Raw genomic sequence first — 22986 nt, 5'->3', positions numbered from 1 at the left:
ACAGACAGCTGTGGAGGCCAGGTCTTTGGGTATACTTAAGGCAAAGGTTGATAGATTCTTGACTGGTCAGGTCATGAAGGGATATGGGGAGAAGGCTGGGGATTGAGGCTGAGAGGGAAAATTGGATCCGCCATGATAAAATAGCAGAGTATATTCAATGGCCTAATTCTGCTCCTATATCTTATGGTCATATAGTCTTAAGAACACAAGAAATAGGATCAGGGTGAAGCCCAGTAATGTCCTGATAGACCTAATCTTGATCTCAACACTACTGATCCATTCTCTTTCCATATTCCTTGACTCCCATGCTGATCAATGTATGAGAATCAATGGCGCCTAACGGCGACTCTTTTGCTTGCATCTTCAGAAACAGCTCTATTTCCATATTTAATATCTCTATTTTTCCCGTTCAGGGTTCTTTTGAAGACCCTGACCTGGAGTTACACGCTGACTACGGTTCTTTGCGGGAATGGGACTCGCTCTCAGGGTTTCATAACTGGCTGTTGTTTGGTTTGGCTTAAAAGCTCAGCTTCTCTTTGGAGGGCTGAGATCTCGTGGCTCTAGAGACGGGAGGATCGAAGGTCGGTGTCCGGGCAGGAGATCAGTGTGTTGTGGGAGACAGAAGATCTAGGGCTGTGTGCCCAGAAATCCGAGATCTTTGGGCACAGAGCTTGGAAAAAGTGACGCAAAGGACTTTTAACATCGTAAACCAGTGAATTGTTTGTCATGTCTCCCCTCTCGCTGTGAAATGGAGATACCTCTTTCTCCCCTATTAGGGAGAGAGAGAGAGCCTGTGGTATGCTGAATACCAGGTGGACGTGCAGTCTTTGGAGTACTGCAAGTCTTTACTGTTACTTTGCATGGTGGCGGGTGCTGATGTTTTTTCGTGCCTTGGTGGGGGGAGGATCGTTGCTTGTTGCCCCTTACGTGCAGGAGGGAGGGGAGTTAGGGGGCTTTGGGGTTCTAACATTTAACTGTCATTCATTCTTTGGGGGCACTCCTCTGTTTTTCATGGATGGTTGCAAAGAAAAGTCATTTCAGGGTGTGTATTGTATACATTTCTCTAACATTAAATGTACCTTTGAAATCTTTGTTGAATATGTTCTTTACCTCCAGCTGAAAGTTCTTGAAGCTAGAATCATCTGAGCTTCATGGCCCTCTGAGAACAGAAATTACTCTGCAATTCTATTTGCATCAGGTGACCTCTGATTCAAAAGCTATGATCCTCAGTTCTAGACATTGCTTAGTGAATACATATTTCCCCAGTCTGGGGAAATATTCACTCACAATCAGCCTGGTGAATCCCCATCAGAATTTGATGTTTTAATAAAATCACTACTCAAATCTCTGACCGCCAATAAGTATGCCACCAACCAGCTCAAATTTTTTGAAAGTTAACCCCTTAATTCCAGGAATCAATTCAATTAAACTTCACTCTCCTCCCTCCACTGTAGGTATATCATTCATTAATTAGCGATACCAAAGCAGTAAGGAAGTACTCCTGGCACAGCTTCACCAGGACTTCATAACTTGCATCAAAACATCCCAATATTTGTACTGCAAACCTTCCCATTTCATTTCTGAAGATATTGGATGCACTTCCTGTCACATTCAATGATGCAGGTCCAATTTGGCAGGTCCAGCATGCACTTTTGCACTAAAATAGCTTTATCCACTTCAACCTTCACCCCGAATATCTATAAGACACCCCCAATATCTATAAGATAGGCAGATTTCTGATGTCTTGTTTTCCAAATGAAGAATTCTTCTTCTACACAATTCCAAGTAATTAAGGAATCTTTTAAATTGTGCAGTTAATGTTAGGTTGTTCCACAATAAAAAGAGAACGGTCGGAGCTCATTCAACTTAACCTTATAAGACATGCTCTCCAGCCCAGTCATCATCCTGGTAAATCTCCTCTGCATCTTCCCTGAAGCTTCACATCCTTCCTATAATGAGGAGACCAGATCTGAACACAATATTCCAAGCAGTGCACACAAAATGCTGGTGGAACTCAGCAGGTCAGGCAGCAGCAATGGAAATGAATAAATAATTGACATTTTGGGCTGAGACCCTTATCAGGACTGGGAAGGCAGGGAGAAGATGCTAGAATGAGAAAACTGGGGGAAGGGAAAGAGGATAAGCTAGAAGTTGATAGATGAAGTCAGGTGAGTGGGAAAGATAAAGGGCTGAAGATGAAGGAATCTTATAGGAGAGGACAGTAAACCATGGGAGTCAGCGAGAAAGGGGGGCACCGGGGGGGAGGTGATAGGTAAGAGATCAGTGTGGGGAATAGAAGAAGGGAGAAGGGGGTAAGGATAAAATAGAAACAATATTCCAAGTGTGTTCTAGTTAGGGCTTTATGGAGCTGCAATATTACCTTGTGGTTTTTGAAGTCTGTCCCCCAACTAATGAAGACTAACACACCATATGCATTCTGAAATACCCTATCAACTTGCGAGTCAACTTTGAGGGATTGTAGACCCTAAGATCCCTCTGTCCCTCCAACTTGCTAAGAATTCTGTCATTAACCCTGTATTCTGCTTTCAAATTTGACCTTCCAAATTGAATCACTTCACACTTTTCTGGGTTGAATTCCATCTGCCACTTCCCAGCCCAGCTCTGCATCCTGTCAATTGTCCCATTGTAATCTATGACAGGGCCGGCTGGTGGAGCAGTGACATCAGCGCTGGACTCTGCAGTGAAGGTTCCAGAGTTCGAATCCAGTCGGGCCGCTCCCGGGCATGCTTTCCATCCATGCCAGGTTGAGTGTCGAGCTCGCAACTCGGTCTCGAAAAAAACTGCGCTGTGAGAAGGATGCAGGGGACCACTCACAGAATCTTTCCTCCAAGACAACCACTTGAAAAGTGGTCGCCAAGGCTCTGGCATAGTATGGCACACACACAAAAAAATCTATGACAACTCTCTACACCATCCACAACTCCAGCAACCTTCATGGCATCTGTCAACTTACTAACCCACCCTTCCATTTCCTCATCCAAGTGCTTTATAAAAATTACCATGAGCAGGGATCTCAGAACAGATCCTTACAGAACACCACTAGTCATCGACTTCCAGGCAGAAAACGCTTCATCTACAACCAATCTTTGCTTCCTGTGGGAAAGCAAATTCTGTATCCACACAGCCAACTTTATTTGGATCCCATGGCTCCTAACTTTCTGAATGAGCCTACCATGGGGAATTTTATCAAATGCCTATTACAATCAATAAACACTAAGTCCTCTGCTCTACTTGATGATGGTATGATACTACTCTACTCTATGATGGTACGATAATGCCATCATGCCAAATAAACTGATTCCTAAGCTCCAGAACCTGGGCCTTAGCACTCAGATCTGCAGCTGGATCTTCAACTTCCTCACAGACAGGACCCAGGCTGTAAAAATAGGGGACAAGCTCTCCTCCACAATCACTCTGAGCATCGGTGCCCCACAAGGCTGTGTACTCAGCCCCCTGCTGTACTCACTGTACACCCATGATTGTGTAGCCAAGTTTCCATCAAACTCAATATATAAGTTTGCTGATGACACAACAATTGCAGGCCGTATCTCGGGTAATGATGAGTTTGAGTACAGAGAGGAAATTAAGAACCTGGTGGCATGGTGCGAAGACAATAACCTATCCCTCAACGTCAGCAAGATGAAGGAATTGATTGTTGACCTCAGAAGGAGTAGCGGACCGCACGACCCAATTTACATCGTTGGTGCGCAAGTGGAACAGGTCAAAAGCTTTAAGTTCCTCGTGGTCAATATCACAAATGACCTGACTTGGACCAACCAAGCAGAGTCCACTGCCAAGAAGGCCCACCAGTGCCTTTACTTCCTGAGAAAACTAAAGAAATTTGGCCCGTCCCCTAAAACCCTCACAAATTTTTATAGATGCACAGTAGAAAGCATTCTTCTAGGGTGCATCACAACCTGGTATGGAAGTTGTCCTGTCCAAGACCGGAAGAAGCTGCAGAAGATTGTGAACACGGCGCAGCACATCACACAAACCAATCTTCCATCCTTGGACTCACTTTACACCGCACGCTGTCGGAGCAGCGCTGCCAGGATAATCAAGGACACGACCCACCCAGCCAACACATTTTTCGTCCCTCTTCCCTCCGGGAGAAGGCTCAGGAGCTTGAAGACTCGTATGGCCAGATTTGGGAACAGCTTCTTTCCAACTGTGATAAGACTGCTGAACGGATCCTGACCTGGACCTGGGCCGTACCCTCCAAATATCTGAACCTGCCTCTCGGTTTTTTGGCACTACTTTACTTTCCATTTTCTATTTTCTATTTATGATTTATAATTTCAATTTTTAATATTTACCATCGATTTGTACTCTAGGGAGCGGGAAGCACAGAATCAAATATCGCTGTGAAGATTGTATGTTCTAGTATCAATTGTTTGGCGACAATAAAGTATAAAGTACTTCAGCAATGTACTTAAGGGGGAGGCGGATACATTTTTGATGTGTGGGGATTGAACGCTACGGGATCTCGCAAGGAGGAGACATTGAAACCAGAAAACATCAACCGTGATCACATTGAATGGCATGGCAGGCTTGAGGGTCCAGATGATCTACTTCCTGCTCCTATTTTCTCGTGTTCCAGTCGCCCAACAAAACCTCTCCTTTCACTATTATGTACTCCACACTCTTATTGCCTTTGTGAAGTACACCATGATTGAAGTTTATACTAGAGTATTGAGCTTTTAATCAGCTAAGTATTAACCCCTTGGAGGAAGTACTTGGTTAAATGGGTGAAATGGTGGGGATGAAAAACAGCAGGAGGAAACGGGGGACAAGTGAACTTCAGCTGTAAGTAACAAAAGGCTTCCTAGAAATGGGAAACATTACTATGAACGCCGAAGGGTTTTTGAAGTACCATTGTTTTTGCATAACTCAATGTTTTAAAATTCCTACCTGCTTTTACTCAGCCCTCTAGCCATATAACTCCCCTTACACATCATCCCCAGGCTGGCCCACCATGGCTGGCTGGACATTCAGCTGCAATGGAATCAGAATCAGAATCAGGTTTATTATCACTGGCACGTGACGTGAAATTTGTTAACTTAGCAGCAGCAGGTCAATGCAATACGTAATATAGAAAAAAAATAAATGAAATAAAGTAATAATAATAAATAAATAAGTAAATCAATCACAGTATACGTATATTGAATAGATTTTAAAAATGTGGAAAAACCAGAAATGCTCTATATTAAAAAAAGTGAGGTAGTGTCCAAAGATTCAATGTCCATTTAGGAATCCGATGGCAGAGGGAAGAAGCTGTTCCTGAATTGCTGAGTGTGTGCCTTCAGGCTTCTGTACCTCCTACCTGATGGTAACAGTGAGAAAAGGACATGCCCTGGATGCTGGAGGTCCTTAATAATGGACGCTGCCTTTCTGAGACAACGCTCCTTGAAAATATCCTGGGTACTTTGTAGCCTAGTACCCAAGATGGAGCTGACTAGATTTACAACCCTCTGCAGCTTCTTTCGGTCCTGTGCAGTAGCCTCCCACACCGCCCCCCACCCCACCATACCAGACAGTGATACGGCCTGTCAGAATGCTCGCCATGAAAATTGTAAGTGTCTATTTGAAGAAAATTTTCTTACTCTATTCAATCATGTAAAAAGAATACTATTAAATACTGTCCTGACAAAGTGTCTCGGCTCGAAACGTCGACTGTACCTCTTCCTAGAGATGCTGCCTAGCCTGCTGCGTTCACCAGCAACTTTTCTGTGTGTTGCTTGAAATTCCAGCATCTGCAGATTTCCTCATGTTTGTGTTTGTTTAATTGGTCGCCTCTTTCGTTATCATTAATTGGTCACTCTATCAAAATGAATATATTACCTAAATTTATATATCTTTTTCAGGCATTGCCGGTTTTCATTCCTAAATCCTTTTTTGATTCTCTTGACTATTATATTTTCTTATATGTGGAAGAATAAGTGTTCTAGATTAAATAAAATTCATCTTCAGAAAGATAAAAAGAATGGAGGATTAGCCTTACCAAACTTTAGATTTTATTATTGGGCAGTTAATATAAGAAATCTTACATTTTTGTTATATTATATAAATCGTGAGGATTGCCCAATGTGGGTTTTTTCAGAAGCTAATTCTGTTAATAAATTCTCTATTATTTCTCTTCTTGGATCCTCACTTCCTTTGTCTTTGAGTAAGTTAACTGATAATCTGGTAGTTAAACACACTATGAGGATTTGGATACAATTCCAAAAATATTTTGGCTTTTTGAGATTTTCTCTTTTAAGTCCCATTTTTCTAATTATTTTTTTAAACCCTCTATGATTGATGTGGATTTTAAAGAATAGGATACACTAGGTATTATATGCTTTCAGGACTTGTTTGTAGAGGGAAGTCTTTTTTCGTTTGAACAATTGTCAACTAAATATAGTTTACCCAAAACCCGTTTTTTTCGATATCTACAAATAAGAGATTTTCTACTGACTCAAATAAGTACATTTCCTAAAAGTCCTGATAAGAATCTACTAGATGTAATCTTTAATCTGGAACCTTTTTATAATGGATCCATATCTAATATTTATAATATGCTGTTGGGAATGAGAAGTGTTCCTTCAGAAAAAATTAAAAACTTCTGGGGAAAGATTTACAGACTTCAATTTCTGAGGAAACTTGGAATCAATTTTTTTAATTGGTCAACATCGTTATGTGCCTGTCTCTCTCTCCTTCAATTTAATGTGGTCCATAGGGCCTATATGACCACGGATAAGTTGTCTCATTTTTATTTAGATATATCTCCATATTGTGAATAATGTAATAATGGAGAAGCTTCACTCATTCATATGTTTTGGACATGTCTGAGTCTTGGAAAATATTGGAAAGAAATATTTCAAACCTTTTCAATACTTTTTGAAGTCAATTTCAAGCCTAATCTTTTGATTGCTTTATTTGGTATTGTTGGAGGAAAATAAATTATTTTGGAGCCATCTGATTTGCACATTTTGGCTTTAATATCTCTTATGGCCAGAACGACGCTTTTGCTTAAATGGGAAGATGTGGCCCCTCCTATTCACGCCCAATGGTTACGTGATGTGATGTCATGTTTAAATTTAGAGAAGATTCGATGTTCAATCTTTGAACCTAATCAAGACTTTCAAACATTGTGGGGACCCTTTCTGAATTATTTTCAAAACCTTTGATTTGCTGTTAAAGCACAGATGATGACTAACAATCTTTTTTCTTTTTTTTCAATTAATCAGCTTCGGTCTTGGTAGTGGATTTTTTATATAAAAAAATATTATTTTTCAATGTTACAAACTAATTGATTTGTATGAATATAGGGTAAGGAGTCTTTATATGCGATTTAACTTAATGTACACCCTATCCTCGTTATATGCGAGGGAAACGTTCCTCGCAGTCAACGCATAATGTGAAATCGCATGATATGAAATTGCATAATATAAATAATTATTTAAATGGAAAAAATAGGGATGCGTTCCAGAGGGCTTCCTAAATATGTTTTATCTGTAATTTATTCACATTTTCATATCAATATGACACAAAAGCAGTGCCACAAGACAAATAAAGGCATCCGTTAGTCTTGTGAGACCATGGATCTGCGCCTGGAAAGTCTTCACTCTCCAGGGTGCAGGCCTGGGCAACGTTGTATGGAAGACCAGCAGTTGCCCATGCTGCAAGTCTCCCCTCTCCACGACACCGATGTTGTCCAAAGGAAGGACATTAGGACCCATACAGCTTGGCACCAGTGTTGTCACAGAGCAATGTGTGATTAAGTGCCTTGCTCAAGGACACAACACGTTGCCTCGGCTGGGGCCCAAACTCACGACCTTCATGTCGCTAGTCCAATGCCTTAACCAGTTGGCCACATGCCACAAGACAACATTTGTATTATATTTCTTCAATTTAAGGTAATATCCAATGTAATAAATCATAGGAAGTTAACATCCTCTGGTGTACAGTACTCACCAGCAGTGGCAGATGTGTTCGCTCCGGGAGATGGTAGTTCTTGTGGTGTCGGGCAGCTTTACACGGATAAGGTGGATGTTTGTGGCCATCAGGATCATATCAAGCACAGCAAGGGGTGAAGGTAGACTCACAGAACTCTTAGAACTGCCGGCAGCAGGAGATGACACCAATTTGAAGAAAGTGGTGAGGGTCATTTGCTTGGCAGCATTTTGTTTTTCAGCATAAATTTGCTTGTAGGGAAGAAGGTTGATGGCAGGGAATGACTGAAATGCTGACTCTGTTCTAAACTTGGGTCCATGTCCATCGCCATTGGTGCCGAGTGTTCTGACTTCCACCATTCCCTCACCGTTGGTAAACTTCCGGGATTTTCAAAATCATCTGTTGCTTGCAGCATCTGAGACAGTTCACCATAAAAAAATACGTACGCCTTGAATGTGGATCACACCTTGGTCGAGTGGTTGAATCAACGATGTTGTGTTAAAGCTGATTTATACTTGTACGTCAAATGCACACCGTAGGTACTGCGTATCCTACGCCGTAGGGTGACGTGCACCTCCCGAAAGATGTAACTCACATGTCATGGCGACAACAACTGTGATTGGTCCGCTTGGTAGCATCACATTTCCAGTTGCTTTTCTCCGCCATGTCCCTACACAGATGAGAAAGAAATGGTTGGAGACGATGAACCAAATTGTCAAACCTACCTGCCGACATCCGAAAGTACTTGAAATGCATTTCCTCATCCATGTCTCTCAGGAAGAAACTCAACACAATGGCATAGAAACCCCACTGCCAACTTGCGTTTTGGTGGTGAATTGCAGAGCGACACAGACACAACTACACATGCTCGCTACGGCATAGGGCTACGCAAAAGTATAAATCAGGTCTACGGCGTAGGCTACGGCTTAACCCGTACGCACAAGTATAAATCAGCCTTTAGGCAGCAGGAAACGCACTTTTATGTTAGGATGAATGCTGTCCAAATGTTTAGGATGAGCTGGCGTATTGTCAAACAACAGAAGAACTTTAAAGGCAAGATTCTGTTCCCGACAGTAGCGTCCCATAGCTGTGTTACCTTCAGCTGATGCCGCACTGTTTATAATTTCCAACTTTTTTTTAAGTGTTAAAGCGGTTCTCTGCCGCACAGCTGACGGCCCAGGACATGACATCGGACACTTAGAAGGCATAGTTAAATATTTCAAGCACAAAATCACTGCACCGTAGGTAAAACCAACAAAAGTTTAAGATCGCACATCCACACCTTGCCAAAACCAATGGGAGAGAGGCAGGAGCGAGACCGTGAGGCGCACGCACCTGGCTCGTATTGGCGGGAAAGCAGTGCTCCTCACATAATTGAGAGTTTCGGATTGTCTGAAGACGCATATAACAAGGATAGGGTGTATTAACGTATATATATATTTTCCTGTACTCTGTATTCTTATATATAAATTAATAAAAATATTGGAAAGAGAATGCTCTCCATGGTATATCTGTAGAAGTTTTTGAGTGTATTTGTTGACATGCCAAATCTCTTCAAACTCCTAATGAAGTATAGCTACTGTCTTGCCTTCTTTATAACTGCATCGGTATGTTGGGACCAGGTTAGATCCTCAGAGATCTTGAAGCCCAGGAACTTGAAACTGCTCACTCTCTCCACTTCTGATCCCTCTATGAGGATTGGTTTGTGTTCCTTCATCATACCCTTCCGGAAATCCACAATCAGCTCTTTCGAGTTCTTGACGTTGAGTGCCAGGTTGTTGCTGCGGCACCACTCCACTAGTTGGCATATCTCACTCCTGTACGCCCTCTCGTCACCACCTGAGATTCTACCAACAATGGTTGTATCGTCAGCAAATTTATAGATGGTATTTGAGCTATGCCTCGCCACACAGTTATGTGTATATAGAGAGTAGAGCAGTGGGCTAAGCATACACCCCTGAGGTGTGCCAGTGTTGATTGTCAGCGAGGAGGAGATGTGATCACCAATCCACACAGACTGTGGTCTTCTGGTTAGGAAGTCAAGAATCCAATTGCAGAAGGAGGTACAGAGGCCCAGGTTCTGCAGCTTCTCAATCAGGATTGTGGGAATGATGGTATTAAATGCTGAGCTACAGTCAATGAACAGCATCCTGACATAGGTGTTTGTGTTGTCCAGGTGGTCTAAAGCCATGTGGAGAGCCATTGAGATTGTGACTGTCGTTGACCTATTGTGGCGATAGGCAAATTGCAGTGGGTCCAGGTCCTTGCTGAGGCAGGGACCTCTCGAAGCAGTTCATCACTGTCGATGTGTGTGCTACCAGGTGATAGTCTGAACGGCCATGTTCTGTGGAATTCCCTCCCTGAGTTCATCACTTTCCTTTTGTTTTAACATTTCCCTTAAAACCTACCGCATCTATCCTAATATAGTATGCAACTGAGCATTAATTATTATCTGAAGTTCCTGTGAAATTTGTTAAAATGTTTTTTCTCTGTGGTAAAAAATGCTCTATAAATAGAAGTTGGTTTTGTTCTGATTGGATTCTGGCTGTGATGTAGGAGAAGCAGAAATATCTTCTTGGTGCTTTGACTGAGGATCGTTCCCTGTCCTATAGATTGATCAGGCCATGTGGCTCCTAATCAGCCTGCCACTAATGAGGGAGATTGTGCTGGATGAGGTGGCTAGCTTGGGAGGGTACCATTTATGCTTGGCGTTTGTATCTTCCTAATCGAGCTTCTCACTCCCCACTTAATTCAAACATAATCCAGTGACACCTCAGAGTCAGTGGGGAATGAAGCACCAATTCAAGGAAACTTTGAGAATATTCTTGAGACATATCTTTTTCTCACTCCACAGAGTTCAGAATGAGGTGTTTGCTTTGAAAGGCTTTGTCCAGATTGCTATTATTGCAAATGTTTGGAGGAACATGACCGAAAGCAGACAAATGGCGTTAGCAAATGAAGCTGTATTACACAATGACTATGAAAGTCCGACATTGGGTAGAAAGAGATGTGGCCTTCCCATTAGAGGCAACTGAGTATCGGCATCTTTGCAGCTGATGTCTGAGGACACAGACAAGGATTTGGACTGTGATTTGGCCTCTGTTTTCACTAAAGAGACTTGTGAACCTATGGAGGAGACTTTGAGGTCTACCTAATCACCCCCACTACCTAAGGAACCTCAGGAGTTGTCCTTGTTGGAAGATTCTGGGGTAACTGCAGCATCCAAGCGGGTAGAAATCCTTTCACCTACAAAGATTTGGAAGAGGTTTCCAGCAAGGGAAAGGCCTCAATTCTTCCACCGCATCAACCCTATGACTTTTGCTGTGGATCTACTACTTGGTACTTGTCCTCCACGGGGTTGTTTATATGCACTCTCAGACCTTGAGAGAAGTGCAATGGAGGAGTATCTATATAAAGGAGGCTCTTGCCTTAGGATTCATTCCGCCCGCCACCTCTCCAGCCCATGCAGGCTTCTTCATACAGAAAAGGTACGGGAGCCTGCAGCCATGCATTGACTATAAAGGGCTGAATCACATAACAGACAAAAAATTGTTACCCTCTTCCACTCATGAACACTACCTTTGAGATTCTCCAAGGGGCATGAGTATTCTTGAAGCTAGACTTGCGGAGTGCGTACAATCTAGTTTGCATAAAGGAGAGAGACGACTGCTGATCTCCTCCAGTATTTTGTCTGTGTTGCTTGGATTTCCAGCCTCTGCAGATGTTCTCCTGTTTATGTTAAGTGGAAGATGGCAATCAACACACCAACAGGGCACTATGAGTGTCTGGTCATGCCCTTCAGCCTTGTGAAGATGCCAGCTGTCAGATGTCAAAATTTCATGTAACCACTGTTTCATTTTTGTGTTTCACCATTTCTAATGGCAATCTGGCAGTCAGAGATTTTCCAACCACCATCCAGTGTGAAACAAGGCCTGGGATTTACCAAGAGTTCATCAGAAACTCCAGTTTAGTGGCAGCTCTGCTAACAGCACTAACCAAGAGATCCATAGGCCCTTTTGTTTGGACTACTGAAGCGGAGGCTGCTTTCATAGGGGTCAAATAGTGGTTCATAACAGCTCCCATTTTGGTTGCACCTAATCCGGACCTTCCCTTCATCATGGAGGTGGACACCTCAGATTCTGGTGTGGGTGTGGTGTTGTCTCAATGGACATCTTCGGACAGTAAACTGCACCCATGTGCATTCTTTTCCAGGTGGCTATCCTGGCAGAGGTGAACTACAACATTGGAAATGGAGAGCTGCTCATGGTCACGTTGGCTCTGGAGGAATGGCGTCATTGGCTTGGGGGGGGGGGGGCCAAGAACCTTTTCATCATATGGACAGACTGTAAGAACCTGGTTTATATTCAGGCGGCCAAGAGACTGAGTTCCAGGTAGGCCAGATAATCTCTTTTCTTTAACCACTTTAATTTTGTCCTGAACTTTCAACCAGAGTTAAAGAACCAGAAACCAGATTCCTCGTCAACTAACCCAAACAAGAGGAGCAACCTACCACTATTTGTTTTGGGCGCCAAGAATTGAGGATTTAAAGAGCACCTGAATGGACGCTCAGTGCTCAATCGTAAGCACAACCAGAAATATTGTCTCGTGTTTTGTTTTGTGCTCAGTTCTTGATCCAGTTTTATTCTGTGTCTCAATCCTAGCCTCAGATACTCCAGCATTTGGGTCCAAACTATCCCTGTCAAAGACTTTCATCACACCTGCCCTTATTCTATAGGGTTACAGTGTGAGTTATTGTCAACAAACATTGTAGAAAATTACAGCATGAAAACAGGCAATTTAACTTTTCAGTTCTTGGTGCAGAGCCTTAAACTGAAGAAATTTCAGAGCTCATTTTATAGCTTCTATGTATGATGAGACAGTTTGTCTTTACCACTGAGTGATGTGTTGAATTTCCCCTGCATTTCCCTGCCTTAGTTTCCTTCCTGCTCTTCTACCTTTTTAATATGTTGGCTTCTCTGTAAAGGAAAACAGGTTCTTCCTGCTCTCTCTGTCTGGGCTCTTAAACCTTATGGATGACTTGAAAACTACAAAGCAATGTAACAAGAGTAGGACCTCCACAATTCACTGTAAAGAGAGTGCAAGCAGACCATAGCAAGCGGCAAAACCTGAGAACGTAAAGACCAGTATTCCCTCTGCAAATATCACAGCCTTTCTCTCAATTCACTCCTTAAAACCTACCTCTTTTACACTTGTGCCACTTGTCCTAATGTGTTTACTGACTTGAACAGATTCAAATGTACATAGAAGAATATAAACAGTGGATGATGCTTACACAAATGCTTAATTTTATGTTAGTATCTATTTTCTTATGATGCAAGTTAATACTGTAAGAAAAATCTCAGGACATTTCACAATTACCAACTGAAGTTTGATCCCAAGCCACACGTGGGTTTATTGCAACAGCCAAAAACTTAAGATCTTAAGGAAGAGAAGTTGGCCATCCAGCTTCCTGCTTATTCACCACCATCCACTTCAGCATAATATTTTGACAATAATCCCAAATCCAGTCTATTTCCTTAATCAATTTATCTTGATTGTGCTCAGTCTAATCTCCACACCCTCTTGGGCAGTGAATTTTCAAAGAATCTTGAATGACCCACAGCTTAGTCTGAGACTATGACCAGACATCTAAAAACTTGACAAACTTCTACAGATGTGCAGTGGAGAGTGTATTGACTGGCTATATCACAGCCTGGTATGAAAACACAAGTGCCTTAGAACAGAAAATCCTACAAAAGGTAGTGAATGTGGCCTGGTACATTACAGATAAAGCCCTTCCAAGCATTGGGCATATCTCAATTCAGGTTGGAAAAATCAGAAAGGGAAATGAATCAATCATGAAAGAGTCAGTTTTAGAATCAAAATGGAAAGGCCAAGTCAAACTATAGTATGGCTGATATGTATCTCTGAGATCAAAACAGTAATGAGGATAGGGAGATTAATGAGGAAAATCTAGCCAATAAACTCATGAAGTTATGGCTTAGTCCCAGAAAGTCATTAGCATAGTTGTGGTAGAATGAGAGGGAACTTGGATTCAAGAATAGATGTTAAATGGGGAAACCCATTAAACTTTGTGTGATGAACAGAGTATTTGTATGAATGAAGTGTTTCATAAATGAGTAGTTTATTGAGGCATAGGTTCACAATTCTGTCAGAAAAATTAACCCTTTCCACTGACAGCTCTTTCATACTGTGGATATAAGGATAGAATTTTTTCTGGGAAAACATAAACTTTAGCAAAATCTGCCAGTGTGGTAATATTTATTTCTAGTTTTAAAACGGGAAAACAGTATTGATATTTCAGAGCAGATTGGTACATTTATCCATTATTAGTCTGATTTCAAAGTTTGAATCAGGAGAAGTAAAAGAGGATTGTTCTCAGAGAAATCTGAGCAGCTTATATAATGGGGCAATTAGAGGAGGAAATCATGATATGAATCTTAACAAACATCCTGTTGTAATAGGTTTTAGGGATATGATAGTGGAAGCATCAATGACAGAGTGTAGCTGGTTGGTGGTGGAGGGAACAGCTAATAGTGTGACCTCATCTCGTCTACAATGAAAGAATGCACTCCATAGTTTTGATGAAGCTATCAAGTGTATAATGGAAGCTGTACACCGGTCATGGGACTAACGTCGTCTGCATATATGGAACAGGAAAATTATTGTGAAACTATTTCTGCTGTGGAGGAATGCAATATCCTCCAAGCAAAAATACTTCATGATTTAGCACCACTTTGTTAAGAAATAGGATAAATGGAATTAGTGGGCACACTTTGACAAGAAGAGGTGGTTTTTAATGTTGGAGAAAATTTTTTTAAACTTAGAAGTTATGCAAATCCTCTTTCTTTCCTGTACTCTCTTACCAAAACATTCAATACAGTTTAAACAAGTATGATATTGGATACAGAAGCTTTATGACTTTTTGAAGCACCCAGGTGTCAAAGTATAGCAGGCTTTTAAACTTAAAATTCTTGGTGAGATAAGGGATTGGTAAATGAATAAATATGCATCCCTGGTTAAGGATTATATGCCATGATTTGATCATATTACACTTAATATTAGAATTTATCCTATTACTAAAATGGTTGCTCATTAACCATCTCCAAGTAGAAGAATGGATAGAGTGTTCATTCTAAAAAGTACATCTTTCACCAGTTGTCAGTAGTGTGATTCTAACATTGAATGCTGAGCATTCATGCAATCTTGTTAAAAAGGCTTGCTGCAAAATGAAGGCTAGCAATGATTTGGTGATGAACAGTATACATCTCCTTCCTACCAAAAGTTTCCGTTTGTTTTTGGACTTGTCAATGCAACTCAGATGAACTAAACATACAAGTAATATTGGTTAATCCAGGTTAATGTTACTTTGGATGTGTCAGGTCATGGATTCTATATCAATTCACCATCCTTACAATAGATTCACTTGTTTTCTTCTCTGTAGAACAGAATACAAATTATGGAATATACACACCCTCTTTGCACTGGCTGAAATTCAATATGTACTTTTAATGGACAACCAAAATGACACAGTAAGTTTTGCTTTCAGAAGGTGCTTTCACACGCTTATTTCAGATTTCCAACATCGGTAATAAATTGTTTTTTTTTGTTCAGAATCAGGTTTACAATCACCAGCATGAGGGGAAGAAGCTGTTCCTGACTCGCTGAGTGTGAGCCTTCAGACTTCTGTACCTCCTTCCTGACGGCAACTGTGATAAGAGGGTATGTCCTGGGTGATGGGGGTCCTTAATAATGGATGCTGCTTTTCTGAGGCACCGGTCTTGAAGATGTCTTGGATACTACGGAGGCTAGTACCCATAATGGAGCTAATTTTACAATTTTCTGTGGCTTCTTTCAATCCTGTGCAGTAACCCCACCCCATCAGACCATAATGTAGCTTGCCAAAATGCTCTCCACAGTACATCTGTAGAAATTTAAGTGTTTTAGGTGACACACCAAATCTCCTCAAACTTTTAGTGAAATATAGTCACTGTCTTGACTTCTTTATAGCTGCATCGATATGTTGGGACCAGGTTAGATCCTCAGAAATATTGACACCCAGGAACCTGAAATTGCTCACACTCTCCACTTCTTATCCCTCTTTGAGGATTGGTGTGTGTTCCCTCGTCTTACCCTTTCTGAAGTCCACAATCAGCTCTTTCATCTTACTGATATTAAGTGCGACACCACTCAACTAGCTGGTATATCTCATTCCTGTATACCCTCTTATCTCCATCTGAGATTCTGCGAACAATGGTTGTATCATCAATAAATTTTTAGACAGCATTTGAACCCACTTGTCTGCTCATCTATTTGTCCCAGATACAATCATCCACCACAAGAGCAACTCAGTTTTGATGACGGAGTTTCTCATAAACTGCATTATTTGAATCAAAATTGCCAATGACTTCAGATGATTAGGTAAGACTATGTTAGAGAACAATGTCTTTTGACCAACAACTTAGAGCTATGGCAGATCTATCTGGCTGGAATGGATGCACTAAGAGCAAAGTAATTGAAACACGTAGCCAATCATGTAGCAACTGTAAAAACAGTTAGTATCTCAGGATGAAGATCCTTCAAATCAGTGCTCCTGTGATAGATGGATTAGTAGGAATACAGGTTTAATAGCAGAGATCTTTTTAACCATTGAATATCATAAAACATTAAAGTAGGTTTTAATAGACCACAGAACAGGAAACATTGGACAACTCTCATGAATTAGAGCAGCAGTTCCCAACCCTTTTTATGCCATGGACCAATACCATTAAGCAAGTGGTCTGTAGACCCCAGGCTGGCAACCCCTGAATTTGAGGCACTTGTCTTTGGTACATCAAACCCGATAAGAGGTAAGCTTACATGAATAAAGGGCTTTTCATGTCTTCTTTTTACCTTTCATGAAGCTATTTCATAAATGTTGAACCATAAACCACAGTGCAAAACAGCTATATAAGCAGAGTGACAAGATGGATCACTCCAGAATGTGGTTTCATCCATGCATGCTAGACATAGTTAAGCCAGTCAAGAAGATTTTGAATATTGTGGAAATACCATGTGTAGTATGCTGTATCCATTGGTGATGATTTGCAAGTAGGCATCTTTGGGGTTTATGGCTAGCTGGCCCTTCGGTAACACATCTGAATGCTATGAAGAAGCATTATCAGTCTGTCTTTTCCTTTAGGACATCATTGAGTGTTCTATAATTAGAATGGGATCATAGGAAATTTCCTATGGTGGTATGAAAATGTTCGAGCATTTGGACAGAATATCCCAATATAATAGAGTATTCTTCACAAGTAAATGAGCAAAGCTCCAGTACGTGCAGTTAAACTTCTTGTAAGTGTGATGCCCAAAATAGAACAGCATTTTAATGAGGTCTAGCCAGAGCATTACTTACTTCTATTATAATATACTGTATGTTAGCTAGCCAAGTTTTTAAAAAAATGTATTATACTTAAATCCTATTAAACAGAATACCATTCATTTTAGCACTTTCCTTTGCCATCATTAGCTCTCACTATTCTTTTTAAAATACATGAACACACCTGCACTCCCATCTTACTGCTTTCCCAGTTTCCAACATAGAAAATACATCCATATCAGGTCCAAAGTGACCCAACATTTGCCCATGTTGAATATCATCTGCATAATTTTGCCCACCAACTTATTCCTTTTAGTTATTCTGCAACTTTAATTTTATTACCAAACTTGTATATTCCACTAGACGTTCCTTTACATAAGCAATTCACAAATTGTTTTAATTGAATTAATATGTTTTATTCTATGTCATGTTGAAGTCAAAACCATAGCTTTCCAATCAGTTTTGTTATACCAGAATTTTACAGGCAAGTGAACAAAAAAGGAATGGAACATCAACCAGCAAACTTTGCCCTTGTGCTAAACGTACAGGAAGGGGATTCTTTCGAGCTGTGATGGAATATTAGCACCTATCTGTTCAGTAACCCAAAGTATAAACCAAACATTTCAACGTTTCTCTGTAGATATCAAACAAATGAGTGTGCTTGCCTCAGAACCGTTACCCGGAGAGTCTACATTTGATTGTCCAGAAGTGCTCTGGTACCATGTGAAAAATAGGGCCAGTATCCAATCAATCCTAACTGCCTGGGCAGCAGAGAAAAACAGCCGTTATATACACAAAAAGCACTGTGAAGATGGTTAATGCAATTTGACTTAAACCTTCAAGTAACTTCTCTTTTTTGATTCTTCACCTGTTCTCTAAACAAGCACAAGATCCTTGTTTACTTGAAAATCGAGAATTACTTTAAAAATATAAACTGTTAATTAACAAATAACAAGAATTCCTATAATTATGAATCCTAGCTCTTAACTCCACTGGCAAACATGAAGAACACATTCTGTTGAATTAATTGCTGAACAAGAACATACATGGAGTGGGAATCTTGAAACATTTTAACCATGAAAACTGAGCTGGTAAAAACCTAAATCCCCAAAAAAAATTACAATAGTTTGCATTTTTGGCTGGTAATTTGATAAATTTACATTACAAACTTTAATTATTAATCCAATCTAAATCAGAACCAATTAAATATACTTTTCCATGTTGTCTTCAATAAATTAGGTAAGTAAAAAAACTGCTTGCAATCAAAAAAATGCCCAATAAGGAGGACAAGGAATTAAATTTCGGGAAACCAAAAGAATTTCAAACATGTCAGCCCAGGTCCAGACACTAAAATGGTTTGCATATTTAGCAACAAAGTACTGTGGTTGATATAAAATGGCTCTTATAATTAGATGAACTGTGGTGTGGGGATGGGGGGGGGCAGCAACTGTGCAGTCATCAAAACTTCATTGTCAATATTTGCAACCCTATTTTTACATAATTGACAAAGGATGTACACAACCCAAAGTGCATTCAATATTTATAGTATTAGCCCTGGATCCCAATTTACACTCTCTTCGTGTTATCATACATCTTTAGAAACATCTTTGAGATTGAAATTTAAACTTCAAGAACTGAGCAAGCACATTAATCAGTTTACAAAACTCTCATGTCTTAAGATGTACAAATTTCTGCAATAGATAAATGAAAGCTTACTGTGGTGCAGAATATGCAACAGCAAAGTATTTTACATTTCAACAAGCACCATGAAGATTGGCTAGGCTGCCGATTCTCTGGTCTCCTTGATCACATTTTTGGGACCCTGCGACTGAATAGGAATGTTACGGACCAACATTTTCTTAGTAGCTGTAACAAGATTTGAATAGCTTTCTGGATTATAATTGCTGTGTTGTTTTGGATGTAGCAAAGGAACTCTGTCCTTGTTTTGTGACAGTAACATTGGAGGACGTCTCTGATTTTCACCATCTTTTAAAGATTCTGGTAGTGGTTTCCGTTTGCTGTCCGGAAGCAACATGATGCACAAAACCGAGAGCACTGCAAAAGACGCAAAAACTACATGACGAAGAAAGAAGCCGTGTTTATTGTGGAGATCCATGATTGGAGATGTTGCTTTGCCAACACAGCCTGTTGCCATGATGAGGCCTAAAGTGGCACCTCTGTGAACACAATTTTAAAACGAGAAATGAATTTCTGAAATACAGGCAGCACAATATACACATAGGTTTTAATCATTTTGGAAAATTAGTTAATTTGGCAATATAATAACCGAAAAGAAAGTGGCCCAGAATTGTTACAATATGAAAGCGAATAATCTGTGCTTATAATTATGGCTGAACAGTATAGTTTCTTGAATTGCGGGTGCTAAATATTTTAATTGTGCAGTTCAAATCTAACCAATGATAGATGCTGAAATGACAATAAATGCTAAAACTATTCAGAAGGTTAAGCAGCACTTTTGAAGAGTGAAAATTTTAAAAAGTCAGGTTAATGGCCTGTCATTGTAAAGTTTCAATCTAAAATGTTAACCTAATTTTTCTGCCCACAGATGCTGTCTGAACTACTGAATATCTGTAGCATTGTGCTCATATTTCAAATTTCTACCACCTGCCCTTACAGTGTTTCAATTATTATTAATCTTCATTACATAACCAAACTAAATTCTGAGAATTAATGTCTAAACAAAAAGCTGCTAAGATATTGACATTGGTCATTTTGGATGAAATAATCTTACCTGTTTAACTCAGGCTTGTTGCCAGAACCATAAAGTTAAATTTTATGAAGTTCCAAAATTTGAAAAAAATCAATATTCACTTCAACAAATCTATTAATACTTTCTCTTAACACCATTCCACCAAGCTTGTCTGGGAAATATGTGCAACAATCTCCTCCCATGAAATACATTTTTCAAGAAAATGAACCCATTAGCACAATACTTAGATTTGCATATACAAGGCACATAAAAAACTTTACACACAATACTTAATTTGCACATACAAGGCACATAAAAGGCTTTACAGAGCAGGCGACAGAGTAGGGAGAGGGAGAGAGTAGGAAGGCTTTTAGCTCAATGGGGCTTCAGCAATAACGGGATGAGGTGAGGTAGGTTATCTGTTTAGAATACAGACAGAAAAAATGTGTGTGAGGCCAGTTTTCTGTGCTTGGTGTCAGATGTGGGAGGTCCTGGAGACTCCCAGCCTCCCGGATGGCCACACCTGCACGAAGTGCATCGAGCTGCAGCTCCTTAGGGACTGTGTTAGGGAACTGGAGATGCAGCTCGATGACCTTCGCCTGGTCAGGAAGAGCGAGGAGGTGATAGAGAGGAACTATAGGCAGGTAGTCACTCCGGGGCCTGGGGAGACAACTAAGCGGCTAACAGTCAGGGCAAGAAGCAGGTGTTGGAGAGTACCCCAGTGGCTGTCCCCCTTCACAATAAGTACTCCTGTTTGAGTACTGTTGGGGGGGATGGCCTACCTGGGGGAAGCAACAGTGGTCACGCCTCTGGCACAGAGTCTGGCCCTGTGGCTCAGAAGGGTAGGGAAAGGAAGAGGATGGCAGCAGTGATAGGGGACTCTATAGTTAGGGGGTCAGACAGGCGATTCTGTGGATGCAGGAAAGAAACACGGATGGTAGTTTGCCTCCCAGGGTCCAGGATGTTTCTGATTATGTCCACAATATCTTGAAGTGGGAAGGAGAACAGCCAGAGGTCGTGGTACATATTGGTACCAACGACATAGGTAGGCAAAGGGAGGAGGTCCTGAAAGCCGACTACAGGGAGTTAGGAAGCAAGTTGAGAAGCAGGACCTCAAAGGTAGTAATCTCGAGATTACTGCCTGTGCCACGTGACAGTGAGTATAGGATTAGAATGAGGTGGAGGATAAATGCGTGGCTGAGGGATTGGAGCAGGGGGCAGGAATTCAGATTTCTGGATCACTGGGACCTCTTCTGGGGCAGGTGTGACCTGTATAAAAAGGACGGGTTGCACTTGAATCTGAGGGGAACCAACATCTTGGTGGGGAGGTTTGCAAAGGCTATTGGGGAAGAGTTTAAACTAGAATTGCTGGGGTGGGGTGGGAACCAAACTGAAGTGACGGTGGGAAGGGAGGTTGGCTCACAAATAGAGAAAGCTTGGAGACAGTGCGAAAGGGAGGATAGGCAGATGACAGAGAAGGAACGCACTCAGACCGATGATTTGAGATGTGTCTATTTTAATAAGAGGAGTATTATGAATAAAGCAGATGAGCTTAGAGCGTGGATCAGCACTTGGAGCTATGATGTTGTGGCTATTACAGAGACTTGGATGGTGCAGGGGCAGGAATGGCTACTTCAAGTGCCTGGCTTTAGATGTTTCAAAAAGGACAGAGAGGGAGGCAAAAGAGGTAGGGGCGATCAGAGATAGTGTCATGACTGCAGAAAAGGAGGAAGTCATGAAGGGATTGTCTACGGAGTCTCTGTGGGTGGAAGTTAGGAATAGGAAGCAGTCAATAACTCTACTGGGTGCTTTTTATAGATCACCCAATAGTAACAGAGACATCAAGGAGCAGATAGGGAGACAGATTCCGGAAAGGAGTAATAATAACAGGGTTGTTGTGGTGGGAGATTTTAATTTCCCAAATATTGATTGGCATCTCCCTAGAGTGAGGGGTTTAGATGGGGTGGAGTTTGTTAGGTGTGTTCAGGAAGGTTTCTTGACACAATATGTAGATAAGCCTACAAGAGGAAAGGCTGTACTTGATCTGGTATTGGGAAATGAACCTGGTCAGGGGTCAGGGGTCAGGTGTCAGGTCTCTCAGTGGGAGAACAATTTGGAGATAGTGATCACAATTCTATCTCCTTTATCATAGCACTGGAAAGGGATAGGAACAGACAAGATAGGGAAACATTTAATTGGATTAAGGGGAAATATGAGGTTATCAGGCAGGAACTTGGAAGCATAAATTGGAAACAGATGTTCTCAGGGAAACGTACGGAAGAAATGTGGCAAATGTTCAGGGGATATTTGCGTGGGGTTCTGCGTAGATACGTTCCAATGAGACAGGGAAAGGATGGTAGGGTATAGGAACTGCGGTGTACAAAGGCTGTTGTAAATCTAGTCAAGAAGAAAAGAAAAGCTTACAAAAGGTTCGGAGAGCTAGGTAATGTTAGAGATTTAAAAGATTATAAGGCTAATAGGAAGGAGCTTAAGAAGGAAATTAGGAGAGCCAGAAGGGGCCATGAGAAGGCCTTGGCAGACAGGATCAAGGAAAACCCCAAGGCATTCTACAAGTACACGAAGAGCAAGAGGATAAGACATGAGAGAATAGGACCAATCAAGTGTGACAATGGAAAAGTGTGTATGGAACCGGAGGAGATAGCAGAGGTACTTAATGAATACTTTGCTTCAGTATTCACTATGAAAAGGATCTTGGCGATTGTAAGGATGACTTGCAGTGGACTGAAAAGCGTGAGCATGTAGGTATTAAGAAAGAGGATGTGCTGGAGCTTTTGGAAAGCATTAAGTTGGATAAGTCACTGGAACTGGACGGAATGTACCCCAGGCTACTGTGGGAAGTGAGGGAGGAGATTACTGTGCCTCTGGCGATGATCTTTGCATCATCAATGGGGACGGGAGAGGTTCCGGAGGATTGGAG

At 41.1% G+C, this 22986-nt stretch overlaps 1 protein-coding gene across 1 annotated transcript in view; it reads right to left on the bottom strand.

The window, feature by feature from the left end:
* Positions 1-17768: 17768 nt before the first annotated feature.
* The window catches only part of slc22a31 (solute carrier family 22 member 31), a 66605-nt gene continuing 61387 nt past the window's right edge, over positions 17769-22986 (bottom strand). Inside the window, exon 9 of the mRNA XM_063067049.1 lies at positions 17769-19515. Within this exon, the coding sequence (XP_062923119.1) occupies positions 19116-19515 (400 nt within the window). The 3' untranslated portion in view covers positions 17769-19115. The remainder of the gene's footprint in view (positions 19516-22986) is intronic.

The sequence above is a fragment of the Mobula hypostoma genome, chromosome 14 (assembly GCF_963921235.1).
Source record: "Mobula hypostoma chromosome 14, sMobHyp1.1, whole genome shotgun sequence".
Lineage (NCBI taxonomy): Eukaryota > Metazoa > Chordata > Chondrichthyes > Myliobatiformes > Myliobatidae > Mobula > Mobula hypostoma.
The sequence above is the reverse complement of the archived record's forward strand: the minus strand, read 5'-3'. Positions and strand labels throughout refer to the sequence as shown.